Source organism: Bos indicus x Bos taurus, chromosome 21, assembly GCF_003369695.1.
Source record: "Bos indicus x Bos taurus breed Angus x Brahman F1 hybrid chromosome 21, Bos_hybrid_MaternalHap_v2.0, whole genome shotgun sequence".
Lineage (NCBI taxonomy): Eukaryota > Metazoa > Chordata > Mammalia > Artiodactyla > Bovidae > Bos > Bos indicus x Bos taurus.
Window position 1 is genome coordinate 33,112,725 of NC_040096.1, and position 20,681 is coordinate 33,133,405.

Genomic DNA, 20,681 nt, shown 5'->3' on the forward strand with positions numbered 1-20,681 from the left:
GGCAGGAAATTCATTAAGCCAGGCGAGGGATGGTGACCATCTGTCTTGCGGAATGGCACAGGGAAGCAGGATGGGAGACACATTTGAAGGACGATGAATGGGCTGAATGGATGGGAAGTTCATTCAAGGTCAGGAGGAGGGAGAGGGTCAGAGGAACTTTCAGATTTCTGCCCAGCAGTGGGTGCCCGTGGGCCCTTCACTGGGTGGTGAGCAGGTTGGAGGATAGATGATGCTGAGTCTGGCTTGAACAAGTGTGCTTGGGTTTGGGGGCCTCCCCATGGGTGTTCCTGGTGTAAATGTCCAGGGAGCATTGGCAGGCAGGCCCAGAGCCCTGGAGACTTGGTGCTGGAGACAGAGATAGGCATACCAGAGCAAAGAGGCAGTGCCCGAACCCTGGGGAGAAGTGGGGGGCTGGAGAGAGGGGGCCAGGGATGGAGCACAGCTCAGTGGGTGCTGGCAGACTGGAGGGGTCTACAAAGCTGGCAGGTGAGAGTGCCAGGAACTATTCCAAGAGGAGTCAGGCCTGCCCAGCGGTGGGGCAGGGGGTGTCAGTCTGGGGATCTTGGTGGATCCTGGTTAGCACAGAGGCCTCTGGCCAGGGCACTGAGGTTTCCTGGTCCACCCTCTGAGGCCACACACTCCTGCGGGCACAGCACCAGTGCCAGGGACTTGCTTCTCGGCCTGCTGCTGTCAGACAGCAGTGCTGATGGGAAAGCCATCCTATGGGCACCATCACTGTCCCTGCATGCCCCTGGGTGCCGATGTTTCCTCCGCTGGTGCATGTGTGCATGGCAGATGAGCTGACCTGCGGATGTAGGCGCTGGGTCCTGCCCTCCAGAGCCTCCACTCTAGCCAGGCCTGTGGCCACTCAGGCTGGAGGCGGCCGTGCTCTGCCTGCTGTAGTGATCACACCTCTCCACCAGCCACTTTCTGCTGGCCTGGGCTGGCCAGAGGCCAAGGGTGTGTGTATAGGTTTGTGGGTGATCCCTGATCCAAGCCTCTGCTTCCCCCAGTCTCCTGGATGTGGGGCTTCTGTCTGTGGGGTCACCCCACCCCTCTATCGTATATTTCAGGTGGGGGTACTGAGGCACCGATGGTGGTGGCTTCTTCGAGACACTCGGCCTGTTAAACATAATCTGAGTCAAATGGGGCCAGGCCTCTGTCCAAACCCACAGTCACTGCTTCCAGAATCCCCATCCTAGCTTGCACACTCACTGTCTCCAAGATCTGCCTGCCAGGCTGGGGGAAGCCCTGAGACATCTCTCCGGCAGCCCTGCCCTCAGTGGTTTCTCAGCCCAGAATGGGGAGACTCGGAGATGAGCAACAGGCGTCCAGGCTCTGGCTTCTGGCCACAACAGGGGCTGGCCCGCCAGAGAGCCCCATCTCACCCTGGGCAGAGCCCACACCCCTGCCTCTCCACCCTCTTCTCTGACCTCCAAGACTCCAGTGGGCATGAGTAGCACTTATCACTGGTTTCTGGAACGTGCCGCCTTCAGCCAGCCTTGAAGAAGGTCCTTCCCTGGTCCGGTCGGCCCCAAGCCAGCCACACTGGGAAAGGCCGGCTGCCAAACCACCCATGGCAAGCAGATGCTCCCCGCCCCACTCACTCCCTCCCACCTCCACCCCCAACCCTGAGAGAGGGAGCCCCCAAGGACAGGAAGGGAAGGGAAAAAGTGTGTTTTGCCCAGGCAGGGGGCCAGCTCTCACACCCTCCTCCCCCTGGGGCCAGAAGCCGATGCTCCACTTCCGATTCACAGACAGTAACTAACCCCACTCCCCTCCGTGCCTCTGTGGGCACACACCCCTCCCTGAATCCACAGCACCCAGCTCTGGAGCCACACGCACAGGGGCTTGAGTCCCAGCCCGGCCACAGCCCATCTTGACACCCTAACACAGACGACTGCCGTCTTCGAGCTTCAGTTTCCTCACCTGTAAAATGGGAGCAACCTCACAAGGACCCTATTGGGGGCTGGGGGCTGCAGGCCCAACGCCAGGCGAGGGTCCTTCCCTCTCTTTCTTCCCAGCCCAGGCCTACTGAGATGAGGATCCCACCTTGCTTCTGCAGCCAAGAAAGCCAGAGGGATGGGGATGTGGGAAAGGGCATGGAAATCCACCCAGCCGCCCTAGAAGGAGGCAAATTACAAGGCAAGGAAAAGCCGCTGGGAATTGCTCCGCACCACGGCCGCCCCACCCTGGGGAGCAGAAGAGTCTCCACAAAGACTTCATTGAGGGCCCTGCTTCCTCCCCACCCCAGCCCTCCAGCCTGGGTGGACGCTGGGCTGCTGCTTCCAGCAAAACCTCTCATTTTCCCTCCCACTTCCTCTGTGCCCCACGTGGGCCCCGGGGTTGGAACACGTGACTGGGCGCCCAGGGCACCAGCCCTGCCCCAGTTGGTGCCTGTGGACCAAGCTCTGCATCTCCCACCCCCACCCATCCCCTGCTTCCTCTCCAGGGGTGCTCACCTTCCACAGGGGGTCTGTGAATTGGAAATGCTCCCCAGCGAATGCCGAATGCCGCTCAGCACGGGTGGCCTCCGGATGCTTGATTAGATGATAGCCAAGGCCAGTGATCAGGGTCAGAGATCAGCCAATAGCTAAGGAAACTGTTGTCCCGCCTTGGCCTTTCGGGCCTTGCAAGAAACCAGAAAGGCAACTGAAGTGGTTAAGTCCCCGAGAGGGAGTCTCAGAGCTCAAGAGTTCTTGGAGTGAGGAAGGGCGGGGTCGTCTTGACCCCAGTGAGGTCTCTGTAGTGTTGAGATGGGGAGGTGGGCAGGAGGACCCAGCATTCCTGCACTCTATGGAGACGGCTATTGTCTCTCCCAAGAAGGCTGCTTTTTTAACTCCCATGAAAGCAAAAGTGAAAGTTGCTCCGTGGTGCCTGACTCTTTGTGACCCCATGGACTGTAGCCCACCAGGCTCCTCTGTCCATGGGATTCTCCAGGCAAGAATACTGGAGCAGATAGCTGTTCCCTTCTCCAGGGGATCTTCCCAACCCAGGGACTGCACCCAGGTCTCCCGCATTCCAGGTGGATTCTCTACCATGAGCCGCCAGGGAAGACACCACGGAAGTTGACTCCTATAAGCTATTGTTCCTACAGCCGAGGCTTGCGGGGCAGGAGAGGCGCGGGTGGTTGGCGGGCCACTGGGGTGGCTCTGGGTCACTCTCTGGTCTGGAATCAGGGCAGCAGAGCCAGTGCCATGAGGTGAGTGAGCATCTCCTGCTCACTGCAGGTGAGTGAGCATCTCCTAGGCGCCAGCCCCGGCAGGTGCTAAGCCACCTAGCCTTGGCTCTATGACCCCAGTGTCATCACCATGGGCAGGTTACATTGTCCTTTTGGTCTGACCTGAAGTCATCCCTCTAACTTTCCCCCCTTGTTATCTTCAGTGGAAACAGCCTGGGTGGAAGGTCATAGCTCGGTTTGGGAGGGCTGAGGCTTGGGGGACTGTGGGATGTGATGAGGGAAGGTCGGGCACCTGAGTAGATGCGGTGGCAGCTTCTCCCTCACCTGGGAGCCCTAGGAGCAGGTGTAGCCAGGGAGTCATGGTCCAACATCCGGAGCCAGACTGGGCCCACGCCGCCGAATCCTCACCTGCCCACACGCCTGCCCTCAACCCGCCATGATGCATGGCGCTGACTTGCACTCAGGCACACTCATGCCCACATGCAGCCCGCTGAGGTCGTTCGGGGGTCTGCCGTGCTCTGTGGGGTCGAGTTCTCATCCCCACACTTTCACTTTCCCAGCTCTGAAATGGTAGGGGGTGGTGGCGGGAACATCAGCCTCGCTGCCAATCCTGGGGGCGGAAACTCTGGTTCTGAATCAGAGGGAACTTTCCACCCAACCCGGGCCTCCCCAGAGGTTCCCTGGCTTGGGAACAGTGCTGGTAAAGTAAAAATGAGCCCCTTGGAGGCGCGAGAGGAGGGGATCAGGCATGAGGTCCAGAGAGCCTGGGTGACGGGGCAGAGCACCCGGCCCATCCCTGCTCACACACAGGGCCGCATTCAGCCCGCAGGTGGGCCACACACACACCCCAGCGAGGGGAGACAGAGAGCCCTTCAGCCCTGCCTTGGCGCTCTCTGCAGCCCCTCAGACTCCCTCAGAGGGATTCTCCCAGCCTCACCGCTGCCTACCCAGGATCTGGTTAGAAACAGGATCTGTCACCCCTGGGGCCAAACCCAGAGAAGTCCTGGAGGAGAAGCCCAGCTTCACCCCAGAGCAGGACCCCTCCTCCCCCAGCTGGCTGGGGTCTCCCTGCCTCCTCACCCTCCCTGCTCCTGTCCCACATCCTGCCTGCTCTCTCTTGGTTTTTATTCCTCCATCTCCTACCTCAGGCCTCCATCTGGATTCCGAATTCAGTCTTTGCAGAGGAGAGGGGGGTCTTTATTTTTTAAGCTCACTTTTAATACCTTCCTCAGGCTTTCTGTGTCTCTCGACTTAGTTCCCCTTTTCCATTCCCATCGCTACGTTGTTATATTGGTGAATGAATGATGAGTGAATGAATGTATGGGCTCCCACTTTTCTCCCCGCCCACCTCTCACCTCCTGCTCCATCTCAGTGTCACTAGCTGAACCTCCCCTACATCCACTGGTTTAGGTCTCCCACCACCCACCCTTGACTGCAGGGCCAGGCATTCCCCACTGGCCATCCTGCCCAGCAGCTCTGGGCTCCCGAACTTTCTCCCTTATAAAGTCAGGCGGCAGCAGACACCCAGGAATGCTGCTGCTGCCCATGACGCATGCCGCTGCGGGGCTGCCTGGCTGCCCCCAGGCGACCGGGAATGTGATGGAAACGGGGCACAAAGAAATTGATTGCCCAGGGTGGGTGGGGTGGGGGTGCCCAGGCAGACAGGGCTCTGATAGGCGGCAAGGCCCGGAGCTACAGGCTTTCTGCTTCTGTCAAATTGCTTCTCCTCTGAAGCTTCAGTTGTCTGTCTGATAAGTGGAAGCCAAGTGCCCTCCTCCAAGCAAGGGCCACAGAGAGCCTTGATATTGTGCACCCATCACCAAGGGATGGGGGTCCCAGGGCTGGGTGGGGGAGGGGGACAGGTCTGGCTCTCTGGACTGTCCTAGAGCAAGGGTGGTGCCCCGAGTTACAGCCAGGATGGGAAGGGGAAGAGGGGCCTGAAGACCAAGAGAAGGAGAGAAGTAGATGAGCAGAGGCAGAGAAAGGGAGTCGTGGGACAGAGACAGGGAGAGACAAACTTGGCCAGCCCCAGGGGTTCCGAGGAGCTGGGTCTGCAGCAGCCCCAGGACTGGAAAGGTACCTTTGCTTGAGCCCCTGGCCCTGGCCTGGGGGGTGGTTAGGGAGCCTGAGAGAGACTGAGAGGCCAAAATCCTGCTGCCAGGCGGAGGGTTGAACGCCACAATGCAAGTAAGCCTCATGTTTGGGGTCCCCCAGGGACTGGGACCCGGTCCTCACTCATAAACATCCCAGGAGTGGCCCAGGGAGCCAGGAGATGCCAGCATGAGCCATGCTCTGCCAGGGGGTGGCTTGTTGGGGGACCTTGACCTAGGCTTCATCTCCGTGTGTAAGGAAGGGGCGCGGCGGGGATGGAGACAGACTCCTTCTGTGCCCCCAGCCCTCGTCTCAGGAAGAGGGATGGAGGCGCCCGCCCTGGACCCAGACAGCAGCGCCCTGTTCGTGGGCAGGAAGGGCGGGAAGCTGCGGGATTCTCCACCTTCGGCAAACCTCTCGGGCGGATGGGTGCTGGGCGGGAGGGGTGGCAGCCCTCCAGGAATACACTGCCCCTTTCATGGAGCCCAGAGCAGCCAAGTCACGGCAGGCGGGCACCGAGGGGCAGGACAGGCCTGGGCACAATCATTGCTCTGTCCTGGCAGCTCCCGGCCCACACGCGCACACATGCACAAACACACCGCCTTACGCAAACCCAAAACACACTCCCAGCAGCCACCCACACACTCGCACACACAGGCGAGTACACAGCTACGCAGCCCAGGACACCCACCTGTGTGCCTTCTTCCAGGCAGAGAAACTCATACCTGGGGCACTCGTCCTGCCCCTCCTGCTTGTCCCTCAGGCCCTCTAGGCATCCTGATCCCCCCATGCCAAAAGCTTGGAGCTGCCCAAGCAGCCCATACCATTGACCTTCTGCACATTCACCTTTGAGAGCAGACCTCAGGCCAGAAAGGGACTTCCAGGACTAATCCCTACAGACAGGAGGGGGAGAGAGTGGGAAGGGGTGCCCATTTTACAGAGTGGTGACACTGAGGCCTGAATTGGGCCCCTTCTGGCCCAGAGGAGAGCCCACATGGCTGCTGCAGGCCTAAACTGGTGTTTTGATGAATCACGGGTCTTCTTGACCCAGGAACGTCAAGGCCAGGCCTCCAGGCTGTAATGAGGCCTCCTCTCTCCCCCGCACTGCCCTGACATCCCTATCAGGCTGCCAAGCCTGGTGTGGCCCCTGCTGCTTTCCTCTCTACTCCTCTGTCTTCAGCATTTCCAGAACCTGTACATCCCCACCAGCCTCTTGGCCTTGCTTCCCTCTGAGAGTGCCCATTTCCCTCCCTCTCCGCGCCTCTACATAACCCTCACCTCCCCCAGGAAGCCCTCCAGGATTGATGCCTAGCTCATGCCGTCTTTATCCTGCCTGCCTTCTCCATTTGAAGGCCCTCTCCAACTGTTCCCCTGGCCCACCGCCCAGGACAGGGACTCTTGGTTCTTACCACTGCCACCCATCAGAAACAGAGAGGCAGCAGCAGAAGACCAGGAGATGGAGGGAATGGCACTGTCAGAGTTTCCAAAACCCCAGCCAGCAAGGCCTCAGAGGCCTCTGTTGGGGTGAGGGGGCTTCCCGGCCTGTGCGCTCCCGGCTGTACAAGGCAGCCTGTGTGAGCCCTTCCCGCGTGGCCCCACAGGAAACAGCAGGGCCCAGCCCCTCAATGGGCCCATTCAGACCCCAGCTCTCTCTGGAAAGCACCTCTGCTTCCTGTCGCCCTCCCACTCTGGCCTGGAGAACCGGACCAAACAGGCTGCTATTCCCCCGTGCCAGGAGGGCGCTGCGGGCGGGTGGTTCAATGGCTAGAGCCAGCCAGCTGCTTCAGTTCCTGCCTGGTCCCCAGCTGGACCGCGCCCTGGCAGGTTGACATCCACCTTTAGTGAAAGGGAGTGTGGGTGAGGGCCTGTGCTCACTCGCACACGGTTGGGAAGCAAAGGGGCCCCCAGCCAGTGCATGTTAGGCAGGTGAGGGTTTAACAGCAGGCTCTCCAGGAGAGAGGGAGCCCCAATCGGTGTGTTTTGCCTCTTTCCGTGGTATGAATAGGCTCACTGGGCAGCATCACCTGGCTTACAAAATTCCTGAAAATGTAACGGTCATCTCTTGCCAGCCATTCTGAGCTTTGCCGTGGTGGCGGCTCCATCCTACGGGGGGCCACCTGCCTCCGCTCCTTGCGCTGTAGCTGCCCCCAGCTTAGTGTGCTGCATTTTGTTCCTCAGAGTCCTTGACCTTGCAGATAAAACACCCCTGTAGGTGCCTGCCAGCTGCCAGTTCCCTGGTCTGTCCGTCGCGGACACTGAGATGAGCTGGGCCCACCGGGCTGTGTCCACCTAGATGGCCTGGCACTTTTGCTTTGATTTCTTTAGCTTTCTAGAGAAGGCTCTGGTGTGGCCAGCAAGTGCTGGCAAGAGGGGATAAGTAGAAGGGATTTCAGCTCAGCCTGAAGGGGAGAGCTTCCTCTTTCTTGGGCATCCCTCCATCTCTACAGGCCGTGTTGACTGCCCTCAGGGCACACAAGTCTGGGACGCCTCCAGGGGCTGATGCAGCTTCCTCAGGTGTATGTGAGCTGGCTCAGACCCCCCGGGAAACAGATCCTCCCTAACGAGGCCAACAGCCTTGACTGACTCACAGAGGATTTAAGAGAAGCCCAAGGAGGATGAATCATCTTTATGACCCTCTCCTGTCTCCCCTTACCCTACCCCAGCCCTGGACATCAAGGGGGTGGAGTCAGTATTTGGCACTAGTCTCCATGAAAGGAATGGACCAGAAATTGTGGCAGCAGGCTAGAGGCCAAGGGAAGCTCATTTGGAGAAATTTCCTGGAGGGGGTGACAACTTAAAAAGAGGAGGTGTCCCAGTGTAGGGTCTACACAGTGACCCTGGGAAACCCCAAATATGACCTCCTGTCTTGGGAGGCCCATCAGACTGTCAGCCCCTCCCAGGCCTTGCCTTCAGTCTGAGACCCAGGCTTGGAGAACGCAGCTGAACCCTGGCTTCTGGGCCACGGTGGAAATAATGGGGCCGGATCTGACAGCTCACCAGGGACCATTAATAGCTAAGCAGCAGGAAGCAATACAGGGTGATGGAGGAAGCTTTGGCCCCTTTTGGTTCTGGCATCGCACGTGGTGTCCATCTGGGCTCAGAGCCTTTGCTCTTCTGTGGACTCACTGCCACCAGGGCTCAGCCGTGGCCAGCCAGTCCAGGAGCTAAACCAGATGGGCACCTTGGAGAAGGAATCTGAGCAGGGATCACTTTGGGTAGCAATGGTTCTCCTAGAGCTTCATTTCTGGGGGTTGTGGCCATCGGGCCACTTGATTAAGCCAGTGATGGTTTCCCTTTGAGCCAGAAAGGAGCCAGACCCAGGATGGGGATTCCTCTAGGGCCCAGGGGAAGAGAGCCGGAGCTGGCAGAAGCCTCTGGCCCCAGAAACCCATCGAGGAGAAGACCTCCATGCTTGGGATGCTGGGTCTGACCTCCTTCAGAGCCAGGGTCCAGGCTGGACATGAAGCAAGGCCGTGCCTTCTGCTGCCAGGACCAGCTGAGGCCACAGGGGGCACCGTGGAGAACCAAGGGGGAGCCCCGGCCTGAAGCGCCCTCCCTACGGCCCAGCCGTCCACCCTGAGGCTCCTTTCCTCCTCCAGGCACAGGGCCGCACTTCACCACAGCTCTCTCTTGTCACACAGCCTCCTTCTTTGGAGAGAACCACTTGGAGGTCCCCGTGGCCACGGCTCTGACCGACATAGACCTACAGCTGGAGTTTTCCACGGCACAGCCCGAGGCCCTGCTTCTCCTGGCGGCAGGCCCGGCTGACTACCTACTCCTGCAGCTCTACTCCGGACGCCTGCAGGTCAGTGATGTCGCCCTGCTGGACTCCTTCTCTAGCTTCCAGTGCACACCCCCCACCCACCAGCTGTGACCTTGAGCATGTCGCTTTCACCTTGAGGCCTCAAGGGCCCCCCACCCACTGCCCCCGCTCTGAGATGGACAGAAGTGTGAGCCCCTCAGGAACCCGTTCTGTCCGTTTGCTCTCCAGCCACGCTTCTCACCACGACCCCTCGCCGGTCCTTGGTGTTCTGAGCACGCTGACCACTCTCCATTCTCTGCCATCCCGTGGTCTCTTGCTCTTGCCAAGCCTTTGCTCACTACTCTGCCTGATGCAAGCTTCATTCATTCCCTGCACCTGCCTCACTACAGCCTCCCCTTGAAGTCTCAGCATGGGCACCCCTATCCTCACCTGGGCGGATTCCCCTCTCCTGGGTCCCAGCACCCTTGTGCGTTCCTCTGGCAAAGCCCTGGCCACCCTCTATCACCACTATGACAGTATCACCACTGTCTGTCGGTGATGGAACAACCAGGAATGCTACTGCCATTCTTCAATCACTAAGTCATGTCCAACTTTTTTGTGAGCCCATGGATTGTAGCCTGCCAGGCTCCTCTGTCCATGGGATTCTCCAGGCAACAGTACTGGAACAGGTAGCCATTTCCTTCTCCAGGGGACCTTCCTGACCCAGGGATTGAACCCATGTCTCCTACATTGGCAGGAGGAGTCTTTACCACTGAGCTACTAGGGAAGCCCCACAGCTTCCTTAATTTTATTTCATTGTTCAAGTTACCACAAGTTTTATTTGCAAAGAGTCTTCTGGCTGTCTCTGGAGGCTTTCCCCTGACCATGAAGAGTTTGAGGACACGAAGTCTTAGTCCATCTTTGGGAGAGCCATTTGTTTCCACACTCCAGTGGGGAGAGAACTCTGGTCCCCTCTGTCCATCTGATGCTGCCATTGCTTCTCGCTGCCACAAGGTGTCACTGTTGAACATGGCCTGGGTACAACCTGGCACTGATGTTCTTTCTTTCTGCCAGGTATATTGATGACACACTCCTAGAAAGGGGCTCCATACATGGACTCCCAAGGCCATAAGTTCATAGTGCTCTGCTCTTTCAGTTTCCATACTCTGCCACCACCCATTCTACCATCTGGCTGTGGGAGCCCTGCACCAGAGCCAGTTCTGTGTCAGTGCCCTAGAGACAACTTTCTCTCCCCAAGGACTACCCCTCTTGGACAAGTCAAAACACCGAGCATTGGGTGCCCCCTCCCTGAACAATGAGCCTAGCTGCCTCAGTGACTCCAAGGTGTTTTGCTCTACTTGGGGGACACAGCAAGGGTTTCTCAGGTGCCCATTATTCCAGGGGAGGAATCCTCTGTATTCCAAGGTGGTTTTTCTGGCACCTCTCACCTATGGAAAGGGGGGAGACATACAAGAATTTAGGCTGAATCTCTAGGAAAGCATCTTGCTGTGTGACAGGTCTGCGTGGGCAGGGACCACATCTGATTCACATCAGGGTCCCCTGCGCCCATCCAGGCCTGGTTCAGAAATCACTTTGGGGAGGGTTTGGGGGATGAGTAAAGAGCTGGCAGGAAAGAGGGGACTGGCTTGAGAAGCACTTGTCCTAGGCCCTCTGCTCGGAGGACCCCAAGTGTGGGGAGCCAGTTACGCTTTTACCGCAGAAGTGCTGGTTGCAATCTGCTTCCTTTCCCACCGTGTCTCCTCAGGTCCGACTTCTCCTGGGCCAGGAAGAGGTGAGGGTGCAGACCCCGGCAGAGATGCTGCTGAGCGACTCTGTCCCCCACATCGTGGAGCTGACCGTGTCAGACAGCTGGGCTTTGCTGTCAGTCGATGGGCTCCTGAATGACTCAGCCCCAGTCCAGGGCGCTCCCCTGGAGGTCCCCTATGGGCTCTTCCTGGGGGGCACGGGGAGCCTTGACCTGCCCTACCTGACGAGAGCCAGCCGACCCCTGCGGGGTTGCCTCCACTCGGCCACCCTCAATGGCCGCAGCCTCCTCCGGCCGCTGACGGCAGATGTGCCTGAGGGCTGTGCCGAGGAGTTCTCTGCTGGTGATGATGTGGCCGTGGGCTTCTCTGGGCCCTACTCGCTGGCCGCCTTCCCTGCCTGGGGCACTCGGCATGAAGGCACCCTGGAGTTTACACTCACCACACGGAGCCAAAAGGCGCCCCTGGCCTTCCAGGCCGGGGGCCGGCAGGGGGACTTCATCTACGTGGACATATTTGAGGGCCACCTGCGGGCCGTGGTGGAGAAGGGCCAGGGCACCGTACTGCTCCACAACAGCATGCCTGTGGCCGATGGGCAGCCCCACGAGGTCAGCGTCCACGTGGATGTTCACCGGCTGGAAATCTCCGTGGACCAGTACCCCACACGGACTTCCAACCGTGGGGTCCTCAGCTACCTGGAGCCACGAGGCAATCTCCTCCTCGGGGGGCTGGATGCCGAGGCCTCTCGCCACCTCCAAGAGCACCGCCTGGGCTTGGCTGTCAACGTCTCCCTCCTGGGCTGCATGGAGGATCTCAGCGTCAACGGTCAGAGGCAGGGGCTCCGGGAAGCCTTGCTGACCCGCAACATGGCAGCTGGCTGCAGGCTAGAGGAAGACGAGTATGAGGAGGACGCCTACGGCCCATACGAAGCTTTCTCCACCCTGGCACCCGAGGTGTGGTCGGCCATGGAGCTGCCCGTGCCCTGCGTGCCAGAACCGGGGCTGCCCCCGGTCTTTGCCAATTTCACCCAGCTGCTGACCGTCAGCCCGCTGGTGGTGGCTGAGGGCGGCACAGCCTGGCTGGAGTGGCGGCACGTGCAGCCCACACTGGACCTGAATGAGGCCGAGCTGCGCAAGTCCCAGGTGCTGTTCAGCGTGAGCCGCGGGGCCCGTCATGGCGAGCTGGAACTGGACATTCCGGGCGCCCAGGCACGGAAGATGTTCACCCTTCTGGACGTGGTGAACCGCAAGGCCCGCTTCGTCCACGATGGCTCCGAGGACCCCTCCGACCAGCTGGTGCTCGAGGTGTCAGTGACATCTCGGGGGGCCGTGCCTTCCTGCCTTCGCAGGGGCCAAACATACATCCTGCCCATTCAGGTGAACCCTGTCAATGACCCACCTCGCGTCATCTTCCCGCACGGCAGCCTCATGGTGATCCTGGAACACACTCAGAAGCCCCTGGGGCCAGAGGTCTTCCAGGCCTACGACCCAGACTCCGTCTGCGAGGGCCTCACCTTCCAGCTCCTCGGTGCCCCCGCCGGCCTACCCGTGGAGCGCCGAGACCAGCCCGGGGAGCCAGCAACCGAGTTTTCCTGCCGGGAGCTGGAGGCAGGCAGCCTAGTCTATGTCCATCGCGGCGGGCCCGCCCCAGACCTGACATTCCGGGTCAGCGATGGGCTGCAAGCCAGCCCCCCAGTCACGCTGAAGGTGGTGGCCGTCAGGCCAGCCATTCAAGTCCTCCACAACACGGGGCTGCGCCTGGCCCAGGGCTTCGCTGCACCCGTCTTGCCTGCCAACCTGTCGGTGGAGACCAATGCCGTGGGGCAGGATGTGAGCGTGCTGTTCCGAGTCACCGGGGCCCTGCGGTTGGGGGAGCTGCAGAAGCAGGGGGCAGGCGGGGCAGAGGGCACCGAGTGGCGATCTACACGGGCCTTCCACCAGCGGGACGTGGAGCAGGGCCGTATAAGGTACCTGAGCACCGACCCGCAGCACCACGCTGAGGACACAGTGGAGAGCGTGGCCCTGGAGGTGCAGGTGGGCCAGGAGGCCTTGAGCAATCTGACCTTCCCAGTGATGATCCAGAGAGCCACCGTGCGGCTGCTGCGGCTGGAGCCGCTGCACACCCAGAACACCCAACAGGAGGCCCTCACCACAGCCCACCTGGAGGCCACCCTGGAGGAGGCAGGCCCGAACCCCACCACTTTCCACTATGAGGTGGTTCAGGCCCCCAGGAAGGGCAATCTTCAGCTTCAGGGCACGCGGCTGTCAGACGGCCAGAGCTTCACCCAGGACGACCTGCGGGCTGGCCGGGTGACTTATGGGGCCACAGCTCGTGCCTCAGAGGCAGTTGAGGACGCCTTCCGTTTCCGCGTCACAGCCCCGCCGCACTTCTCCCCGCTGTACACCTTCCCCATCCACATTGGCGGTGATCCGGACGCCCCCGTCCTCACCAATGTCCTCCTCTCGGTGCCCGAGGGCGGGAAGGGCATCCTCTCTGCTGACCACCTCTTTGTCAAGAGTCTCAACAGCGCCAACTACCTCTACGAGGTCATGGAGCGACCCCGCCACGGCAGGTTGGTGTGGCGAGACACACAAGATGAAGCCACCATGGTGACATCCTTCACCAATGAGGACCTGCTGCACGGCCGGCTGGTCTACCAGCACGACAACTCCGAGACCACAGAAGATGACATCCCCTTTGTGGCTACCCGCCAGGGCGAGGGCAGCAGTGACATGGCCTGGGAGGAGGTACGGGGTGTCTTCCGCGTGGCCATCCAGCCCGTGAACGACCACGCTCCTGTGCAGACCATCAGCCGCATCTTCCACGTGGCTCGTGGCGGGCAGCGGCTGCTGACCACGGACGATGTGGCCTTCAGCGACGCCGACTCTGGCTTTGCAGATGCTCAGCTGGTGCTGACCCGCAAGGACCTCCTCTTTGGCAGTATCGTAGCTGTGGACGAGCCCTCTCGGCCCATATACCGCTTCACCCAGGAGGATCTCAGGAACCGGCGGGTCTTGTTTGTACACTCAGGGGCCGACCGCGGCTGGATCCAGCTGCAGGTGTCCGACGGGCAGCACCAGGCCACCGCGCTGCTCGAAGTGCAGGCCTCGGAACCCTACCTCCGTGTGACCAATGGCTCTGGCCTGGTGGTCCCTCAAGGAGGCCAGGGCACCATTGACACAGACGTGCTCCCCCTGGACACCAATCTAGATATCCGCAGTGGTGATGAGGTCCACTACCAGGTCACAGCCGGTCCACGCTGGGGGCAGCTGCTCCGGGCCGGCCAGCCGGTCACCAGCTTCACCCAGCAGGACCTGCTGGAGAGGGCCATTCTCTACAACCACAATGGCAGCCTCAGTCCCCGTGATACCCTGGCCTTTTCTGTGGAGTCAGGGCCTGTGCACACAGAAGCCACCCTGCAAGTGACCATTGCCGTCGAGGGGCCAGTGGCCCCCCTGCACCTGGCCCAGCACAAGAAGATCTACGTCTTCCAGGGAGAGGCAGCTGAAATCAGAAGGGACCTGCTGGAGGTAAAGGGCTGGGGGCCTGAGCAGGGGTCTGGGCCGAGTAAACAGGGCCCCTAACCCGAGCAATCATGGCAGGCATGCTTGCTCGGATGGTTTGGGGTGTAACTGTGGTGGCTTCTGGGCCAGGTGTGTGTATGTGCCTTGGGTGTGTACCTGTACCTCTGTATGTTGTGTGCCTGAGGGTTTCTGGACAGTGTTTGGTGTGCACGGCTGCCTGTGGGTTGCATATCCCTCCACATGTCACATGCACACGTGTACACGCTGTGCTCGACATGCAGATTCCTGGGCTCTACCCAGACCACAGACTCTGATTTGGAGCCTGAGAATCTGCACTCTAATAGGAGTAGGCTGTCTGAAGGGTTTTGACGGGTGCTGACTTTGAGGATTACAGGCCTTAGAGACAGGTTTGGCTCCCCCCACACCCATCCTGCCAGCCAGCTCCTGTGTCCTCTGTTCTTTTCCTGTGCCTCAGACCAGGCCTTGAGGGCCACTGACCACCCAGGAACCTCACTGAGCAACCACAGGCCATCCGGTAGGTCCATTGCCTTGCTGTGTGATCTCACACCAGTCGCTTGCCCTCTCTGGGCTTTATTCTCCTACTGAGAATAAGCTGCCAGCTTCTGAGCCTCTTGTGGTTTTTGAGGCTGTCGAGACTTCGGGGCAGATGGTGACTAAACATATATGGTGGCTGGAAGTCTTTGCCCAGGAGAAGGCAGCTTTGAAGAGCTAGGCTTTGAAGAGTCTGGGGTTTAACAGCAGGGAGCAGGGGGACAGTCTTCCAGGCAGGGGGACAGAATAAAACATGTGAGCTTGGGGTGGTGTGTAGCCTGTTATGACTGGGTCATCAGATGAGGGGGCACCTTCCCTCCAGGCTGTGGACTGGACTCGGGTCTGCAAGCTCCAAAGAGCCCCGTAGTGTAGGAATCCAGGTCGCGCAGAAGGATGGGGCGCCCTCTGGTGGCAATAGCATGTCATGGACAGTCAGTGTGTATATCCGTGTGTGACATACGTGTCTGGGTGCACACATTGGCGTGTGGTAAGACTGTATGTCCGTGTCACTGAACCTGAGGCCATGTGGTTGTGTACATCTCGGAGAGAGTGTGTGTGTGTCTCAGAGGCCTCAACAGGCTCCCCCTGTGACCCCTCTGATAACCAGGCAGCCCAGGAGGCAGTGCCACCAGCGGATATTGTGTTCTCAGTGAAGACCCAGCCGAGCGCCGGCTACCTGGTGATGCTGTCGCCTGGCGCCGTGGCAGCTGAGCCGCCGAGCCTGGACCCCGTGAACCGTTTCTCCCAGGAGGCAGTGGATGCGGGCAGGGTCCTGTACCTGCACTCCCGTCCTGAGGTCTGGAGCGACACCTTCTCCCTGGATGTGTCCTCAGGCCTGGGTGCTCCCCTCGAGGGCGTCCGCGTGGAGCTGGAGGTGCTGCCCGCCGCCATCCCCCTGGAGGCACAGAACTTCAGTGTCCCGGAGGGCGGGGCCCGCACCCTGGCCCCGCCTCTGCTCCGCATCGCGGGGTCCTACTTCCCCACGCTGCCGGCCCTCCTCCTGCAGGTGCTGGAGCCGCCCCGGCATGGGGCCCTGCAAAGAGAGGAGGGACCTCAAGACGGGAGCCTCAGCGCCTTCTCCTGGAGAGAGGTACGGTCAGGGAGGCCCAGGGTACAGCCCAGCTCTGGGGGCCAAGTCTGAGGGTATGCAAGGAAAGGAGGCAGGAGCCCACATTTACAGAGCACCTCATCTCACCCTCCTTCACCAGCAGAGAGAAATGAGTGTCCCCATTTCCATCATTCTTTCACTCTGGGAGAAATGACAGTCCCCTTCACTGCCCGCAGAAGCAGAGGCTCTGAAGGAGTCAGTCTCCCGTGCCCAAAGGCAGGGCATGAAGGGTGCTGGGCCTGAGACCCACCAGGGGACTCAGGCCTGCTGGGGCCTGACCTCCGGCCCGGGGCCTGCCCACAGGTGGAACAGCAGCTGATCCGCTACGTGCATGATGGGAGCGAGACAGTGGAAGACAGTTTTGTCCTGGTGGCCAACGCCTCAGAGATGGACCGCCAGAGCCACCCCGTGGTCCTCACCATCACCATCCTGCCTGTCAACGACCAGCCCCCAATCCTCACCACAAACACAGGCCTGCAGGTGAGAGCATTGTAGGACCACCTCCCGCTGTCCCCGTCCCCACCAGAGAGGCCCAGCACCGAGCTCCCCTTCTGTGAGCCTCAGTTTCCTCCTCTGTAAAATGGGGATCCTGCCCCATGCCACCCTAGGTTTTTGGGAGGAGAGAAGAGCTACTGCACTGAAAATAGAACACAGCTGTGAGGCTTTGTAATTGGTCACTTACAAATGCAGTAGACAGCCTTGTGAATGGACATGAGCTTAGTCCCATTGCTCCCTGGACTCACCCTCATCAGGAAGCTATTGCTCCCTGGACTCACCCTCATCAGGAAGCTTTTGCTCTGGCTCAGCACCAGGACTCCTGAGGAAAACTGTTTCAAACCCTTAGGGGTGGACTCCAACTGCTCCCCACTTCCACCCCCAGCAAGTGCAGGCCACAGCTGGACCCCCCAATCCCCTGACTCTTACACTACTGCAGGATAGTGGGGTCCCCATCCAGCAGAAGTGAAGGCTGAGGCCCAGACAGGTGACAGGACTTCTCCAGGGTCACAGTGGAAGTCACCGATGGAAAAGAAAGAGTGTGGCTTGACCAGGGCCGCACAGCAGGATAGCAAACGGGCAGGGCACTGAATGCTGACCTCTAGGGTATAGCCTCTGGCTCAGCAGCAGCTATGGAAGATTTCAGAAGAGGGCCGATTTGGGCTGCCTGTGACATGAGAATCTTTGGTGTATAGGATGTACCTGTGGGGAACAGCCCGGTGCCGGGGAGGCCTGCAGAGGGTAGGTTTCAGGCAGAGGGCTGCCGGGAGACCACAGTCAGATGGTGCTGTGTGCCATTTCGCCACCAGGTGGTGCTGTCCACTGTGTTTGTACCAGGAGCCCTGTGCTAAGGCCTGGTCTATACATTACGCCCTCCTTCCAGAGCTCTGGCTGAGGTCAGCCTTGGGTTGGGAGAGGAAACCCCAGAGTGCTTGGTTTTCTAGGTACCCCCTCCCCAATACTGCTCATGAGTTGCTGACCCAACAGGACCCTCGGAATAGGATCCTGTCCTGCTAACAGGAGAGAGGCTTGTGGGGTCTCCCCTTCACTCTGAGCATGGGGAGGGGCTGCCTGCACCCAGGAAGCCTTCACCCACCGGGCTCGGGGCTCGTGATTGCTCTGGGAGCACCTGCGCCCCCATCAAGTGCTGCAAGGCAGTGGTCTGCCGCCAGCCTCTCCAGCTCACCAAGCCTCCCACCCCATCCTTCACCTGGAAGGGGAGCCCATTTCTAAGTATCCTGATCCGATTCCCATCCTGTGCCCCTGCCCAGATTCACCATGGAGGGTCTGAAGGGAGACCCCTGCCCTGCCGGTGAACCACAGAAGTGGCACTGTGGGTCAGGGTGGGGAGACTCTCTGATGGGTGAAAGCTGGTGGCTTCCTGGAGTAGGGGTACATGAGCTGGCCCTGAGGGACAAGCTGGACTAGGGCAGATGGAGAGCAGGGAGCCTGGGCGTGGGAACCTTGGGCCAACAGGGGAAAGTGAATGGGGTGGAGGGCCCCTTTGTGCGGGGGAGCCCCGGATGGCAGTGCGGTTGGAGCCCTGATGATGCCTCCAGGCCAGGGAGGAATGAAGTGGGTAGGCTTGGTGGGATCAGATCCCTCACAGGCCTGTATCCCCAGATGTGGGAGGGGGCCACGGTGCCCATCCCAGCGGAGGCCCTTAGGGGCACAGACAGCGACTCTGGACCCGAGGACCTGGTCTACACCCTGGAGCAGCCCAGCAACGGACGGGTGGTGCTGAGTACGGCGCCGGGCACCGAGACCCACAGCTTCACCCAGGCCCAGCTCGATGGCGGGCTCGTGCTCTTCTCACACAGAGGTGGGCGCCGAGAGGTGGGGGTGCCCCGAGGCTGGGTGCCGGCGCGGGCCGGCGAGGCTCAACTCCCTTCCTGTCCCAGGAGCCCTGGACGGAGGCTTCCGCTTCAGCCTGTCTGACGGCGAGCACAGCTCCGCGGGACACTTCTTCCGGGTGACGGCCCAGAAGCAGCTGCTCCTCTCCCTGGAGGGCAGCCGGACGCTGACCGTCTGCCCAGGTGGGTGAGCCACACCAGGGCCCTTCTGCCTCCCCAGCGGCCGCGGGTCTGGCCCTGCCTCCTGGTCAGAGGCCGACAGTCCCCCTTGGCCTCTCGCAGGGTCCGTCCAGCCGCTCAGCAGCCAGAGCCTGAGAGCCAGTTCCAGTGCGGGCACTGACCCCCACCACCTGCTCTACCGGGTGTTGCGGGGCCCCCAGCTTGGCCGGCTCTTCCACACCCAGCGGGGCAGCACCAGGGAGGCCCTGGAGAACTTCACTCAGGCAGAGGTAAGGGCCGCTCTCTTCAGCCACTCGAGGCTTAGACTCCATCCAGTCTAAGGCCCACTGCCCCCCTGAACACACTTGTGGGCACGGGTACCAGCTCCAGCCTCCCCGGGCCCGCCATGGTCCAGGCCCTGCATGCCTCACCTTCCAGAAGCCGCCAGGCTGGGGGATGGGGGAGGGATGGGGCTTAGTGTTCCAGGGGAAGGAAGAAGGATGCAGGAGACCAGGGCTCTAGGGCCCTGGTTCTCCTGGGATCAGGTTCTCAGACTTGGCTTCCAGAAGGAACTGCACTCGGACCCTAGGGGACTAGGGCAAAGGTATACTGCATAGAATACACCAGACACCCCAGTGGCTGGTGGGGGACAGTGTTTGGTTTGGGGTGGGTAGAGTTTGGGATGAAGGCAGTTGGTGGGCTTGTGGGCAGAGATGTGAGCCCGGGGCTCAGGTGAAGAGCCAGAAAGGAGCAGGGTGGGTCCTGAAAGCAGACGAATGGACACAAGCAGCTGAGTAAGTCGAGCTGGGGATGAAGCTGCCATCCATGCTTCAGGGCAGCTTCAGGACACAGCTGCCCCCGAGCAGAGGCCACCAGTGAAAGCTAGAACTCTCAGCCATGGGAAGAGGCAGACCACCAGGCTGCTTCTGCTGGGGTCCCAGAGCGCTCTGTGCTACCTGGGCCAGTGAGGCCAGCAGCCATCATTTAAATTAAGGTCCCTGTAAGTGCAGGAGGCGCCCAGCATTCAAGGGCAGCCTTGGCTCGCCCTGAAGGCTCTCCCTGTGGCGGCGGGGGGTGGTGGGGGGAATGTCTTACACATGAGGGCAGGAAGGAACTTTAATGAGGGTGGGAAGAGGTGTTCAGGTCTCTCACATCACCATCCCCCAGGCTGGGGTTCTCTGTGCTCCCAGCATCTGCTATGGCCCCCCTTCCCACCTCTCCCCACAATTAAATATTCAGCAGGCCAGCTGTGCACCCTGAATCCCTGGGATGCCCAGGGAGAGGGGTGGAGCAGGAGGAGGACTTCAGGCCCCTCCCCCACCCTGTGGACTAGATTGAATGGCCACCAGGGGGCCAGGGTGGCAGCGCCACCCAGGGAAGCTGGAGGAGGCTTTGAGGCAGACACACCCTCCCCTTGGTGAAGGGGGCAGGGCAGAACTGGGTGGGATCTGACAGCGCCATGGTGGCGCAGTACTCTTAGCCGGGGGCAGTGGAGAGAAGACAGGGACCAGGTGTCCCCATTCTACAGATAAGGAAACTGAGGCTTACAGAGGTCAAGGGACTTAAGAGACCTTATTCAGATCCCATGGCTAGGGAGAAGCCATCCCGGGGCTATGCCTTCGGATTGCTAGTCCAAGATTCTTTCAGCAAAGGATGCTGCTGGTTCCCAGAGGTCAGGAACCCCTCCCCACCTCGCCTGTGATTTGCCTCATCCCCAACCGGACAGCCCCCCCACCCACAAGCACCTCGTGTACTCAGACCTCCAGCTGCCCACCACCCAGCTCCCGAGGGTCTCTGCTTCCTTCCTGCTCATCGGTCAGCCCCGGGCCAGAGGTCACAGCTGGCAGTCCTTGTGGACCACAGCTGGCCCGCAGATGTGTTTTATTTGGCTTGCGCATGCAATTAATAGTTTTAAATTAGTGATCAAGATAGAACCGTTGGGGTATTTCACCCACACGCAACCTGATTTCCAGTTTCTTAAAAAGCTTGTGTTCCCCTCTCCCGGACAGCCTCTGAAGAGCACCTCCAGCTCTGCTCCCCCTCCTGACCAGGCAGGGGGCCCCACTTCACCACAACCCCGGTGCAACAGTGAGAAGGAAGCCTCGAACCTCCCACACACTGTGACCCCAGTCGGCTTCCTTCGCACTATTGCACAAGTCCTGTTTTTCCACGAGAAGGAAAATAGTTCCCTGTGTCTCCTAAAAGGGGAAAAC

The 20,681-nt window shown here is 60.3% G+C and overlaps 1 protein-coding gene and 1 long non-coding RNA gene across 2 annotated transcripts in view; one reads left to right on the forward strand and one right to left on the reverse strand.

The window, feature by feature from the left end:
• CSPG4 (chondroitin sulfate proteoglycan 4) overlaps positions 1-20,681 on the forward strand; it is a 35,730-nt gene that overhangs the window by 10,160 nt on the left and 4,889 nt on the right. The window contains exons 2-8 of the mRNA XM_027521082.1: positions 8,914-9,077; positions 10,780-14,307; positions 15,461-15,943; positions 16,265-16,441; positions 18,080-18,278; positions 18,358-18,492; positions 18,592-18,758. Of these exons, the coding sequence (XP_027376883.1) occupies positions 8,914-9,077; positions 10,780-14,307; positions 15,461-15,943; positions 16,265-16,441; positions 18,080-18,278; positions 18,358-18,492; positions 18,592-18,758 (4,853 nt within the window). The remainder of the gene's footprint in view (positions 1-8,913; positions 9,078-10,779; positions 14,308-15,460; positions 15,944-16,264; positions 16,442-18,079; positions 18,279-18,357; positions 18,493-18,591; positions 18,759-20,681) is intronic.
• LOC113879519 lies at positions 9,793-15,714 on the reverse strand. The gene is made up of 2 exons (XR_003507364.1): positions 15,632-15,714; positions 9,793-10,462 (listed from the first exon to the last, which is right to left on the reverse strand). It is a non-coding gene; the product is annotated as an uncharacterized LOC113879519 (long non-coding RNA).